Raw genomic sequence first — 13,214 nt, forward strand, 5'->3', positions numbered from 1 at the left:
TCCCCACTTTTCCGGCTGAGCCAGTGACGGTGGCCACTCTCACCCAGGATCTCCACCAAGGACCTTCCGGATCCTGTTTTGGTGGCTTCCTATCTCGCGCTTCATTATCTGAGTCGGCCAGTGCCTAAGGCGACATGACGTGATCCGCTTGAGAGTGGGTGCGTGTGGGTGTGTGTGTGTGTGTGTGTGTTTGTGCGTGTCTGCCATTCCATTTTCAATTTGTCTTGTCTGCTGGCTGCTGGCTGCTGCCCGTTTTCTCAATTGCTCCCCTTTTATCATTTTGCCTCTACCAGTTCTCTTCTTCCCCTTTTTGACACCCTCTGGAAATCCCGAGTGGAAACCAAAAAATAAAATCCACGGAGAGAGAGGGCAGTGACGTGACCCCCTTCTTCTGGCATCATCGCCCCATTGTCAGCGTCTACAGTTTTACATGGTTCATCCTCAGTGGCTCCTGAGAACCCCACCGAGGCCTTCGTGATAGGCGGCACCCTTCCTGGCTACGATCGACCGGGAAGTATACTGGTCTGTGATTTGTGCTGGCAAATCCTCAGCAGTGGACGGTTTCCCTTGGGTCGGCCTTCAATCCAACCAACGTGCGTGGTTTGTTCGGGGGGGCTTCTGGACCCTCTTTCTCGCCCTCTTCTTCTGCTCTTCTTTTCCTCTGGCTGTTCCTGTGGACCAAACCCCCCCGGCTGCTCGACGCTTCCGTGCAGGATTTTGAACTCTGTGAATTGAAAGGGCCTGATCAGCATTGCACCCTCCCCTCTCCACTATCATCCCTCCTGCCTTGTTTCCTCTTATTAGATTCCTCCATCCCCTTCTCCCCTATCGCTCTCTCTTTTTGGGATTTTAATACCCTACTGTATCCATCACTGGTGTTTTTTTTTTTTTGTTAATTATTTTTATATATCCTTTTTATTCTTCCTTTGTCCACTTTGTCTTACCATTAATCGCCTTCCTTTTGACTTTTTTTTTTTTCCCTTCCTTGCCGCCTTGCCTTTCTTCGGGATCTTCATTCCGGTCCTCTTTCCGCGGAAACCGAACTAATCGGTTCTTTGTCTACCATCAGATCTCACCCTTCGCTCACTGAGATCTTCTCTCTCTCCACCTCACCACTATCCGTCTACCCAAACGCCTCTCATCCAACCACCTGAATCAAACTCAACTCTGTCTTCGGTGCTTTCACTGCGGCACTCCACTTCATAAGACACGGCTTCTCACATCCTCGACTCACCGGATAGTGGCTGTATCCTGACTCCAATTGAACGCCTTTCACCCCCCTCCTCAACGATCCGATCTGGGAAAATCTGGCGGTCTCTCGCATATTTCGCATGTTCTCGGATACAGGAAGCTCTAGGGTGCGATAACGAACTTTGTTCATTTATATTTAAAAAGGAAGAACGCACGCTGTACGCGATGCTCCGGAAGAAGGCTCTACACCCACCTTTACTCTTCTGGAACCACACTCCCAGTGCGACGCCTGAACTTTCCCCAACGTCTTCGTCATCGGACAGCGAGTCGGACGAGGACATGGAGCCCGCTGGTTCGCGTCCGCTGAGTCTGACCGTTCCTTCGGGCGTGTTCTGTCCCATGCGGCCGACCCTGGACGAGGTGTTGGCCAACACGGCCCCCCCGCCCTACACTTTGAGCGCCTTCATGGCCTACCTCTCGCAGAACCACTGCCTGGAAACTTTGGAATTTACTTTAGAAGCCAAGCGCTACCGTGACACCTACCTATCTTTTAGCCACCAACTGAACCAGTCGCCGATCGCCGTGGATGGCCCCGAAAGCCAGCATCTGCGTATGCTGTGGCAGCGGCTGCTCACGGCGTACATTATCCCCGGGTCACCCCGCGAAATCAACGTGTCCAGCGATGTTCGGGATGACATTCTTCGCTACGCCAAATCTCCGGTCCCCCCTTCCCCCGAGATCCTCGATGCGGCCGTCAAGCTGGTCCACGAATTGATGGAAGAGTCGATTTTCATCCCGTTCCTGAACGCCCACTCGACCTCCACCCACGTCTTGCCGCTGTCCGAGCCCCTGTTTAGCCAGGATGACGGAGTGACGGTCGTGTCGGGCGCCAGTTTTGAGGAGCACGACGTCAAGCGGGGCCGATCCAAGGGTCGCCGACCATCCCCTCCGACGTCGAAGGATCTGGGGTCCCCCATCTCGCTCGGGTCGTCCGGCCACCACAGTCGCCCGAATTTCTCTCTGAGCGCCATGGCTTCGATGGGCAAGTCCAGCCACCGCAGCTCGGCACCCGTCAGCGCCAGCAACGACTCGGGGTCGGGTACGCTGACCGACGACTCGGGGAGTTTGCAATCGAACACGAGCCTCGGCGAGCCCATGACGCCGCCCACCACGCCGCCCTCGAGCGAGCCGCAGTCGATGCACTTGTCTCACAGCCCCAAGAACCGCACCGACAACCCGTGGAAGAAGATGGGCATGAAGCTGGGATTCAAGAAGCGATCGGGCAACGGCAGCTCGGGCAGCATGAAGATGTCCGGCATGGAATGAATTGGGACTTGTGATGAACACCCAACTGAGACGACGCGCCAACCCTTTTTTGGCGGGAAACGGGCGAACGATTCCAACGACTGGCATGAATGAACTTCATAACATTCTACGACCGACCGACACACTCGGTCTCTCTTTATTATTCCTTTGAAACCCCCCCCAACCTCATTTGCATACCGCTTGTTTGAACATGAGTGGACGGTGTAATGCACGGTGCATTGGATGGTTTGATATTTTATTTTTGACAACAAGCATTTACATAGCAGGCGTTCTGCGGACGAGCGAGCGAGTGAGCATATTTTCCTTTGTTTGATTCCCACCAAGATATAGATGTTTCAATTACCAACTACCGGATCAAAATGGGATGGAGGATGGAGTGGCCATGTTGCTTTGGCGTTTTTCTCTTTTTTATTATTCCTTTGATCGGCGCCGTCCGATGGATTGGAGGCCATGATTGCATGTGTAGTTAGCATTATACACTCATCTCCCGTGTTTCATATTAGTGTTAGGTAGCATTGGACCGATATCCGAATAGATAAGATACCCATTGACTGTTTTGGATTCACAATATACAATATACAACATAAAAAATGAATAATAAAAAATGAAAATGAAAATAAAAATGAAAACCCTGCGCCTTCCGAAAACGAACGGGGCCGAGCGAAGGTCTAGAACTGGCAGTGGAGAGAGGGAAAGTGGATGATTGGGGGTGCCATACTGGGGCGACTATTGAAACGAGCAGGATGCGCTTTCCCTCCTCGGGGCTCGCCTACGTTAATCGGCACTTGGCCTGTTCCGACTGTATTGACTATTCAGTATAAAGTTCTAAACTAGAAGTAGGAGTATTTGAGTCCTCCGGAGTATAGATTCCACACATCATATCTCCAGATCTTCAATCATCCTGTTAATCTTATTCTTTTCCCCCCTGCTTATCCGTATTACCCAGTAGTACTCCGTAGTAGTGGATCCCAACGGTGCGAGAGAATAACGAAGAAGAAACAGAAACAGAAACAGCCGATCATAACGTCATCGACCAACCTCAAACTGTGACAATTTCCATCCCGTCCCTCCACGCGGGAGGCCACGGTGATGACGAAAGGATTCGCCCCGGGTCGATCGATGATAGGATGAGCTTGTCTTGTTGGACTTTCTAGACTGGTCGGGGGGGATGCTTAGCGTGGAAGAGAAATCCGGTTCTTAACTGACTTGTTTGGGGTTCGTTGGATCGTCGATTCGCTCGCGTGTTGGGATTAGGCATTAGGCATTTAGGCGTAATGGACCCTTTGTTTTTTTTTTTTTGAAACAGAAAAAAAAATAAAAAAATTTAATTCTCCAGACGGTGTATACTACGTAGTATTGGGGGAGAAGAAGCGATGCGGCAGATTTCTTGTTTTTAAATGGGTCTTGGTCTGGATCGGGTGGATTTCCTCTTCCTGTCTACACAGGTATGCGTGTACAAAGCTATATGGAGGGCCTTACGTATTGTAGTCTTGTAGGTGGTTTGCTTGTAGAGCCTGTGTGTGTGTGTGTGTGTGTGTGTGTGTGTGTGTGTGTGTGTGTGCGCGATTGAGGTAATTCATGCTTGTATCTGCCGATCTGTCTATCCGATTAGTTCCTGTTACTCTTCTGGACTGTGTGTGTGGAGATTCTTTAGATGTAGAGAGTATGTGTGATGTTATTGGCTTTGTTTTCCTTCTCTCCCTTTTTTTCTACAAAGAAAAGAAAAGAAAAGAACACAAGGTTCAACACTAAACTCACCACGAAGAACCATCTGGGTCTAGATCATGGCCTACAGGGTACAGAGCACAGCTAGTCCCTCTGTCTCGGATGCGAGCAGAGGCACTGGGTTTACTTTGGCTTCAACACTTCGTACTTCGTATGTCTGCGCCCAGCCGAGACAATGACATCGCATGACGTGTCCCTTGACCGAGCGAGTGAGATGGGATGTCAGGCATTGATGTAACTGTAACTGTAGCATACTTTATCCTGGCTAGCCAGTATACGAAGATGGAGACAGAAAGTTGTCTTAGTCCTTTGACTAGAGCTGTTTTAAAGAGGATCGTGCATGCATTTTGGTTTTATTGTACCTCTGGTCTACATGGAGGCATACTGTTCCTGATCAGGCAGCCAAGATATAGTTATATACATACATTCATAACCTTATATTCCTTGATGGTCCGACTAGATAGACATCTTCCCTTGTCCGATGTATATGAAACTCGTCCTTGTCTCTGTAGATAGAGCCCAGTGAGTGAAGGGTATGATATCATCGACGTGCAATGCACCGAGACCGGGGGCCATATGTTTTCTTGCACCCATATATCCATACATACGTTCATACTCTCCAGCTCAAGCGAGAATACGGTACATATACTGCACGGAATAGAATCCACCCTGAAACCTGCTACTGCAAGTCTGTCTGTTGGCCTTGTCCAGTCATAATTTAGTGCATTTGTCCAGCTGTTATCGCATTTGCAGATCTTCTGCTCGGAGGGCGTTACCGAATAATCCTTCTCGACTATCGATGATCCCGAATGATTTATGGATCGACAGGTACGGATACCTATTCCATGGTTCATCGGTCAATCTCATACTCCCTGAAGAAACATTTTTGCATGATAACTGTAGGTAGATAGATAGATAGATATGGGAAAAGAGTTCATACTCACCCCTCAATGTTAGCTGGGATGGGCTATTCGATCACAGCTTTGTTGAGGATCCCAACTAGACCAGATAAGATTCTTCCATTTCTGATTGATGGCTAGTAGGTAGCATGGTTCGACTAATATTACCTGAAGACCGGGAAAGATGTCTACGATGGTAGCTCCAAAGCAGGTTCATGGTATCTGATAAAGAAATTAACAGTGGTTGAGGAGATGATGATATTGTGTTGGCTAGTTAACTAGGATATCGGACTCTATAAAACCTCGGACGATTGGTAGACTTGGCTCCTCCATTCGACTCAAATGCTCATGTCGATCAATAAACAGGCTGTACGGATACTGTGCACATGTATGTACTGTACCTACATATCCATGCACATTGCACAGATACATGTTCCTGCAACTGCATGAGACCTGTAGACTGTCGCGTCCGTTAAAATTATTCAAGGTTTCCCGACATGTAGACCTGTCGATCTTCCGATTCAACATACGAATGGAAATACCTATTAGTCAAGAAATTAAGCAAATCTTCTAATAGTATAACCCAGCCAGGCCAGGCCGATCTCCGGTTTATTGCAGTACACAAAGTTGTATAGAAGAAAGCAAAGCAAAAGACCAAGGATGCTATCTCGAACAGAAGGAGAACTCGCTGCTTTACGCACAAAGAACAAAACATGTACACTAACACGGACAACACATGCGCACGCAGTCAAATCCAGCCGGGAAAAAAAACGGAGAGAGATATCAAACATAAGGTGCCGTCCAGGAGTGATCACCTGGCACCCAGAGACAACGTAGTAGCAGGTACACATCCAACAGCAACATACACTCAAAGCGCTACATCCGTCAGAAAGTCCCGGCAGATGAACAAGAAATAGAAAAAGAAAAGCAAGAGCTAAAAGAGCCACAGGCTGCTTCCACAAAAAGAACTCCTTGACCTGATGGAACCTATCTGTCCCTCGCGCGGCGATTCCGTTGCATTCGACACAACACCGAACATGCTTCCTGGTATTAGCCACCAGAGGGACAACGATAACGAGCCATCAGATATGCCAAACGCCATTCCTGCCACAGAATTAATAGTGATTATCCATCGAAGAACCAGCCGCAAGAAACCGAGACGAGCACAGGCGGTGAAACACAGAACGAGGCGGCGGAGGTCATGGTTCGGAGAAAAGATAAGAAAAGGGGCAATGCTCATGTAGTCTGACACAATATGAAATCTAATATTAATTGGCTCTCATGCCAGAATGCGGAGTGTTGTAGGAGGGCAAAGGGAAAAAGGAAAAAAAGGACAAAGAAATGGAAATGGAAAAAATCTCAAAAAGTTCGCCGTTCCGAGCCGTAGCACCATAAAAAGGAGCGTTCAAGATGACGAGTATGATGACGATAGACGTAAATAAAGGGAGGTAAAAAGGGACGACAGCGTCGCCCTCAAGTCATGACCGCTCCGCTTCGATGTCCGTTATAATGCCTTGCTAGATGAGCGAAACCGGGCGGAGTGAGGTGGTTTGAAGGACCGCAAACCACATCCATAGATAACTGAGATAGGGAAAGGAAATAGGAAAAGAAAATGAAGTCAAGGAAAAGGAAAAAGAGTAGGAACAGGATCTCCGCCCCCAGCCCATATAATGCTCATCTCTGCCAGCAGGGTCTGCAAAGCCGTCCAAATCCCGACTCAAGAAAAAGAAAGGCGGGAATTGTCCAGGTTATAACCTTATAAATGTCGACAGGTCATTTCCTTTTCAAACCTTCCACCCCAATGCCCAAGGCAAAAAAGACAATGAAAAAGAAAGTCGGAAAGCCAGCATGACCAGAAAATGACGTCGTAGAATTACAATGTATTTCTTCGGACAAAGAGCCTTTAGGGAATCAACCTAAACGGAGAAAAGTTTGCAAATAAGCACACGACCAGACACACTCAAGGCGTTGATTTCTTTTTGGTTGTTGTTGTTGGATTGAGAGAGAGAGAGAGAGAAAGGCACAAAAATGAAAGTTGTTTTTTTCACCTACCGCAGCATAGCGCTTTCATCATCTTCTGGACGAAAGTGGGCTGCGGCTCGTTGCTGTTGCCCGGAGCACCTTGCGCCTGTTGACTGTTTCTCGTGGGGTTGGTAGGACTACCGATGCGGCCCGGAATGTTGGCGCTCGAATTCTGGAACTGAGCCTGCGTCGACGCCGTGGGCGTGGCTGTTTCCATTCCCCCGCTCTGGCGTTTGTTCGGCATCCCGCCGGCGACGTTTGGTCGCTCGCGCGTCTTCCCAGCTCCGGCTTTCGCTGGAGAAGGGGGCGGGGGCTGCGCGGCGTTTAAACGGTCGGCCGTGACGCCAGGTCTCTGGCTGCCCCGAAGTTGCTGCGCATGGAGCTCCCGGGCGGATGTGTTTGGGAGTCCGTTGTTGTGGAGATGCTGCTGGGACGAATACGACTTGTATTCCCATCCTCGCCCGTTGTTCAGTTTCATCCAGTCGTACTCGCCGTCCTCAATTTCGCCGGCATTCTTTAGGGCTTGCGTGAGAAGATCTCTCAGGTAATCGTAGTCGGGGGTGTCTTCGAATCCGAGGTTGCGGACATAGGTTAGGTACTTCGTAAATTCTTCTAGACCTAGTTGATTAGTGCGACCGAGACTAATTTATAGGAACGATTTGAGGGCAGTAGATAAAGTACCTGGATATCCTTCGCACAAGTCCTTGATGGCGGTCGTTTGCTTCTTTTCTCCGATCTTCTCGTATTTCTGCTTGTTGGTAGCAGCCTTCAGGCCTTGCCACGGTAGGCCGCCTCGCAGGAAATAGAGGAAAACGTGGCCCAAAGCCTCCAGGTCATCTCGTCGCGACTGTTCCCGTCCCAAGTGGGTGTTGATACTCATGTAGCGGGCTGTTCCGGACAGCGACTTTCGCTCACGATAGGGGATATGCTGCTTGGTTTTGGGATCCCGGTATTGCTTGGCCATACCAAAGTCGACGACGTGAATCACGTTGGCAGCCTTCGTGCTCGGGCGACCGATGAGGAAGTTGTCGGGCTTAATATCACGGTATATGAGATTCTTCTCATGGATTGTTTGAACGCGAGAAAGCTAAACCCAAAAGTATCAGTCGCTGGCCGTGACCCATCATCTTCGATCCACGAATGTATACACACCATCTGCTTAGCCACCATGACAACGGTTTTGGTGGAGAATCGCCGGTTGCAGTGATCAAAGAGATCCTCCAAGCTGGGGCCGAGTAAGTCGATCACCAAGATGTTGTGCAGACCCTCTTGGCCAAAGTAATAGACGTTGGGAATACCCGCTGCGATCATGTCAGTGAGAACGATCTTGCTGCCCAAGCCAAAAGGTAATACGTACGGCACCCGACCAGAATCTTGTATGTTCGGTATTCATCGCGAAGTTGGGGTGCGTCACTCTTGCGTGGTTCCTGGTTCAATTAGTACCTCCGATGCTTCGCCCGCATTCTCTCACCCGGGATCAAGACTAACAAATTTAATAGCCACCTGCTGGTTGTTCAAGAGATTTGTGCCCTCGAAGATAACACCGAACGATCCCTCGCCAATTTTCTTTCCCACTCGATAGTGGACACCCACGACGTTTGACGACGAAGACGCCATGATGGATGAGATGGAAGATCCGAGGAGAGCTTCACCGATGAACGACTGGAAAGAACGGTGGTTTGAGAGACTCGACCAACGACTCGGCACGTGAAAGACTAGTCTACAAGTAGATCGACATGGTCAGTAAAGGGGATCGAGGCCGGGGGGGGGGAGTTCGGCACGAATGGTGACGGGGGTGTAGGGGAGAAGCGCCCGAGGGGAGGGGTCTCACAAGAAGTCTGGCGTTTAGGGAGCTGGACCATTCATTCACGAATCCCGATATGCAGGTAGAGTCGAGCCGAGGGAGGACAGCAAAACGAGGGCGAGTTCGGGTGATCGCGCCGGTGGTACTGGGCGGAGAGAAAAAGGTATGGGGGGGAAGACCTCTAGACAAGTGATTGACAGGAAGGGCGTGATGGAAACTGGCGAAATTCGGGGGACGACAGCTTGGGTCTGCGGGCTGACAATTCGGTACGAAATCTGAGGAAAGGGGACGGATGAAGGGGGAGGGAGTTTTAATAAAAAAAAATTATAATAAAAAAGAAAAGAAGGAAAGAAAGTAAAGCGCAGAGAGGAAAAAAAAGACTCCCGAGGACTAAACCAACTGCGTGGCAGTACGATAGACCGCACTGGAGCAGCGGTTGACGAGGATTGGGGGAAGCAGAGGGAAAGGTGGGAAAAGGGAAAGGAATGAGGAGAAAACAAAAGAGGGAGATGGGAGGAGGAGAGAGATGGAGAGCGATGAGTGGATGAGTGGATAGCGCGAAGGAGACCCGAGAGGGAGAGGGAGAGGGAGAGGGAGAGAGAGAGAGAGAGAGACAGACAGAGACAGAGAGAGGGAGAGGACCAACGAATGGCCGGGACGAGGATGGACTGACACCAACTCAAAGTAGGGAGAGAAAAAATGGGAGAACAAAATGAGGCGAGAACAGAGGAGACCGACTGTGGTAATTTTCATCTGGTCTACCATCGAAGAATACCATACAGTACCTACCTGCCTACCGTCCTGCGTCGGTTGATCGAGTACCTTCCTGTACCCGAGGGAACTGCCATACATATCATACAGGCTGTGTAAATTTCACTCGAGGTATGTGTACGGTACCTGTACAGGTGTCAGGGGGCGGTAATTATGGATGTCTGCACTTCTTTCTTTTCCTCTTCGTTACTTATTTAGATGCATCTTCCCCCCCCAGTCAATAATAATACAATTATCCCCCTTCCCCTTCCCCTCCCCCCCTCTTCTTCTTCTTCCGCCTATTTATCTATCATTCTTCCCCCCCCCCCGTTACAAGGCGGAAATCTGGATTCCAGCCTGGACTCGTCCTGACCCAAGGACTACTTTAAACTACTGTCTTTAGCGGCCCCCTTAGCGCGTGGGCTGTTGGGCGACGAACGGTTGAGAGCTGGAGACTAACCGCGGCCAAAGTGGGTTCTGGCCAGCTAAGAAAGCTGTCGACCCTGTTTCCTTTCTTCCTGACGGTGGTATCATTGATGTCACCGACGGAGCCGACAGCCTGAACCGGGCAGGCATAAAAGGATGAGTGAGAGTGTAGACGAAATGAGGCCTGTCGACCGAGCCGTCATGGATCCCGGAGCAGTCTCGATGTCTTGTGTAAGGGACTCGCCGCTTCTCATTTGTTACCATGGCTACTTCCAGTCTCATCTTCTTTTCTTTCACGCTTCCATTCTGTCAGGATCTGAGTTTATCCAGAAATGACTGCAACGCCGGAATGCCATGACCCATGGGAATCCCATCTGGTATGGTAACCCTAGGGAGACGACCTTTTTACTATCTTCTAGTACTGTGTACTCCGTACTCCGTACTACTGCTACTCAGTAGACAGGTAATTTTAATCTTAGTCTTACTCTTTAATATCCGTCCAAAGACTCCGTATCTCTAGTCAGGTACCCTAATTAATCGGTACAGTAGTCAAGTGGCCGCAGACGCTGCGCTCAGCCAATTCGCGGCCTTGAATTGTCGCCCCCCGATTCTTAGCGGCCGAGGGACAGCGGCCATGCAATTTTATCGTCTCTTTTTCTTCAGTCTTCAGTTTCACACGGGGGGGGTAAACCGAGAGCCCACAGATTACTGCGGTCAATGCCTTCCCCCCCTGCTGGAACCATCCCCCCTGACCAATCTCAGAGCTTTGGGACATGGCAGTGATCGGAGTGCCGTATCCACGGCGTATCGTACCATCGATACAGCCACCAATAATGGCCCTATTATTTGCTGTAGTCCGATCGTGGATCAAATACCTAATACCTTCTGAGTTCAGGGGGCGAAAAAGAAAAGCATTGACACAGTCGATCCCGGTGATCGGGGAGCTCCGGATTCGATAACGGGCACTCGATGTGTATCAGGAGACTTAAAAAAGAGAGAGCATAACCGGATATGTTGTTCAGAGTACGGAGCAAATAAGGCCAGCAACGAGTCAACCTGTCCCTTGTCGGTCCCCAGAGATCCAAGTATTTGCCTGCAGCCTCCTGATTTGGGCTCTTATAGTCAAAGATTCAGCGGGAAACATCAACGAATGGTCCCATAACTCAGTCGGTTAGAGTGCGGAGCTAATAACTCCGAAGTCGAGAGTTCGAGCCTCTCTGGGACCAGCAGTTTCTTTTTCGCTTGTTCGTTTTCTTCATTTTTTGCCATTGGGTCCTGCAGTGCCTCCACCTAATTCAGACGGACATTTTCCATTGAATATTCTAACCAATAATGAATGCATCTAGGTAGTGAGTAAGTGATCACAGTGCCACAAACACTACTTACGGCGTGTTTTATCTGGCGGAATAATCCTTTAGGGTGGTGTGAACTACAGACCTAGCGCAAGCCTTCGGTCCTTGTATCCCGACTAGGAGGTTTTTTTTTAGAGCGTCTATCCCTCTTTCAATTCCTAGGGCCTTGGCAAGACCTGACAGATGCTCTTACGGAGTACGTTGGCGACCACGGAGCCGGGCAAAAAAACCGACCTTCCTGACATTCGGATATCACAGTCGGATTCGATCAATGGTACAGATAAAGCAAAAACAAAAAAGAAACCCTGGTCCCAGAGAGGCTCGAACTCTCGACTTCGGAGTTATTAGCTCCGCACTCTAACCGACTGAGTTATGGGACCTTGTTGGGATGATGGCGCTCAACTTTTGCATCCTTGTTCCCAGCCATTATTCACGCCCACGTGGACTTATGTTCCGCACGGCAATGACATCCAGAGGAGATGTATGTCTTAATTGACTCTTCATGTGATTATGACTATCTACCCCATTCATTCTATCTTATGGGTGGATCCCTTCGCGCGTTTGAACCCATTGTCGGGGCCATCCTTCCTGCGGTCCTAGCGACAACTAGAGGTCAGCGTGTGTTATGTAGGAGGGGTGGGTGGCTAAACATGAAATTTTACTGCAGAGTATAGTTATCTATATCCTCCGATTTGGTTTCTATCCTCTTTTCCTCTTTTCCTATGGATTAACCAGAGGGGTGGCTCATACGCTTCTCTCGTGTTGGTGTCTGAGGTGCAAGCCGTTTGCTTACCAAGTATGGCAACGCCTAGGGAGTCTCTCCTTCCTCAACAACCACAACCACCATTTTCGTCGTCGGCCCATCCTCTTGCATCCGCTCCTTTGGTCCTCGTGGGTGGCTTCCTGGTGTCGAGAGCGGCTACCTGTGTGAGCTGCGATAACAATTAAGGGTTCCGGTAGTCGATTTAAAGTATGGATCAAGAGTATATATCAACATGTGCCACGCCGGTAAGCCAACCTGCCAAAGGGCGAGATGAAACAGGTACCTACTAATATGATACATACAGCACCTCATCCTGAACCAGGAATGATCACCTTGGCTGGAATAAGCTTAACAGACCGAGTGTTCATCGACTGACACTGACATATCATGGCAATCAACATCGCCAAGGAGAAATGGCAAAGTCCGTTGGTGATGGAACACTAAACAGAGGCTCTGATCTATCAGACCAAATAACGAGCGGCAACATCAACAAATGGTCCCATAACTCAGTCGGTTAGAGTGCGGAGCTAATAACTCCGAAGTCGAGAGTTCGAGCCTCTCTGGGACCATTACCTTTTTTGCTGCCGAGTCTCCTACTCGGCCTATCATCCATTTATCTTTCAATACTCTGCCCCCCCACTTATTTGTATTTTTATTCTTAGAAGCTGGATGCCGCCCTATGCCAATTGCCACACCGCCAGGATAAGCTGAAACCGCCATCCACCTTCTTAGCGCCTCACGGGGTCGTCGATTGGGGCCTGACACACAAAAAAAAAAAAAAAAAAAAAAAAAAAAGGAAGGTAAAAAACAGTCAAAGATGCCAGGGCGATGCACCGACGAACTTCTCCCCATCTGACACGTCAATTGACAACCCACCCCCCACTCGGATTGGAGTTTCGAATGCTGGCCGATCGTGAATGGTGGTCGACCGTTGCCAAATCGCCTGATCTGACTCC

At 49.5% G+C, this 13,214-nt stretch overlaps 2 protein-coding genes across 2 annotated transcripts; one reads left to right on the forward strand and one right to left on the reverse strand.

Moving 5' to 3' along the window:
* Positions 1 to 1,416: 1,416 nt before the first annotated feature.
* On the forward strand, positions 1,417 to 2,517 carry KD926_009975 (regulator of G-protein signaling domain-containing protein; the record flags this gene model as incomplete). Its single annotated transcript, XM_053102476.1, has 1 exon — positions 1,417 to 2,517. One exon carries the CDS (start codon positions 1,417 to 1,419, stop codon positions 2,515 to 2,517), a length of 1,101 nt encoding a protein of 366 aa, XP_052954088.1.
* A 4,668-nt stretch (positions 2,518 to 7,185) lies between these two features.
* Positions 7,186 to 8,780, reverse strand: KD926_009976 (casein kinase I; the record flags this gene model as incomplete). The annotated part of the gene is made up of 5 exons (XM_053102477.1): positions 7,186 to 7,781; positions 7,845 to 8,250; positions 8,316 to 8,464; positions 8,521 to 8,590; positions 8,652 to 8,780. The coding sequence occupies 5 exons, from the start codon at positions 8,778 to 8,780 to the stop codon at positions 7,186 to 7,188; spliced, it is 1,350 nt and encodes a 449-aa protein (XP_052954089.1).
* Positions 8,781 to 13,214: the final 4,434 nt, after the last annotated feature.

Source organism: Aspergillus affinis (genome assembly GCF_023601865.1).
Source record: "Aspergillus affinis strain CMG 70 chromosome Unknown NODE_74_length_177179_cov_84_810866, whole genome shotgun sequence".
NCBI classification, from domain to species: domain Eukaryota; kingdom Fungi; phylum Ascomycota; class Eurotiomycetes; order Eurotiales; family Aspergillaceae; genus Aspergillus; species Aspergillus affinis.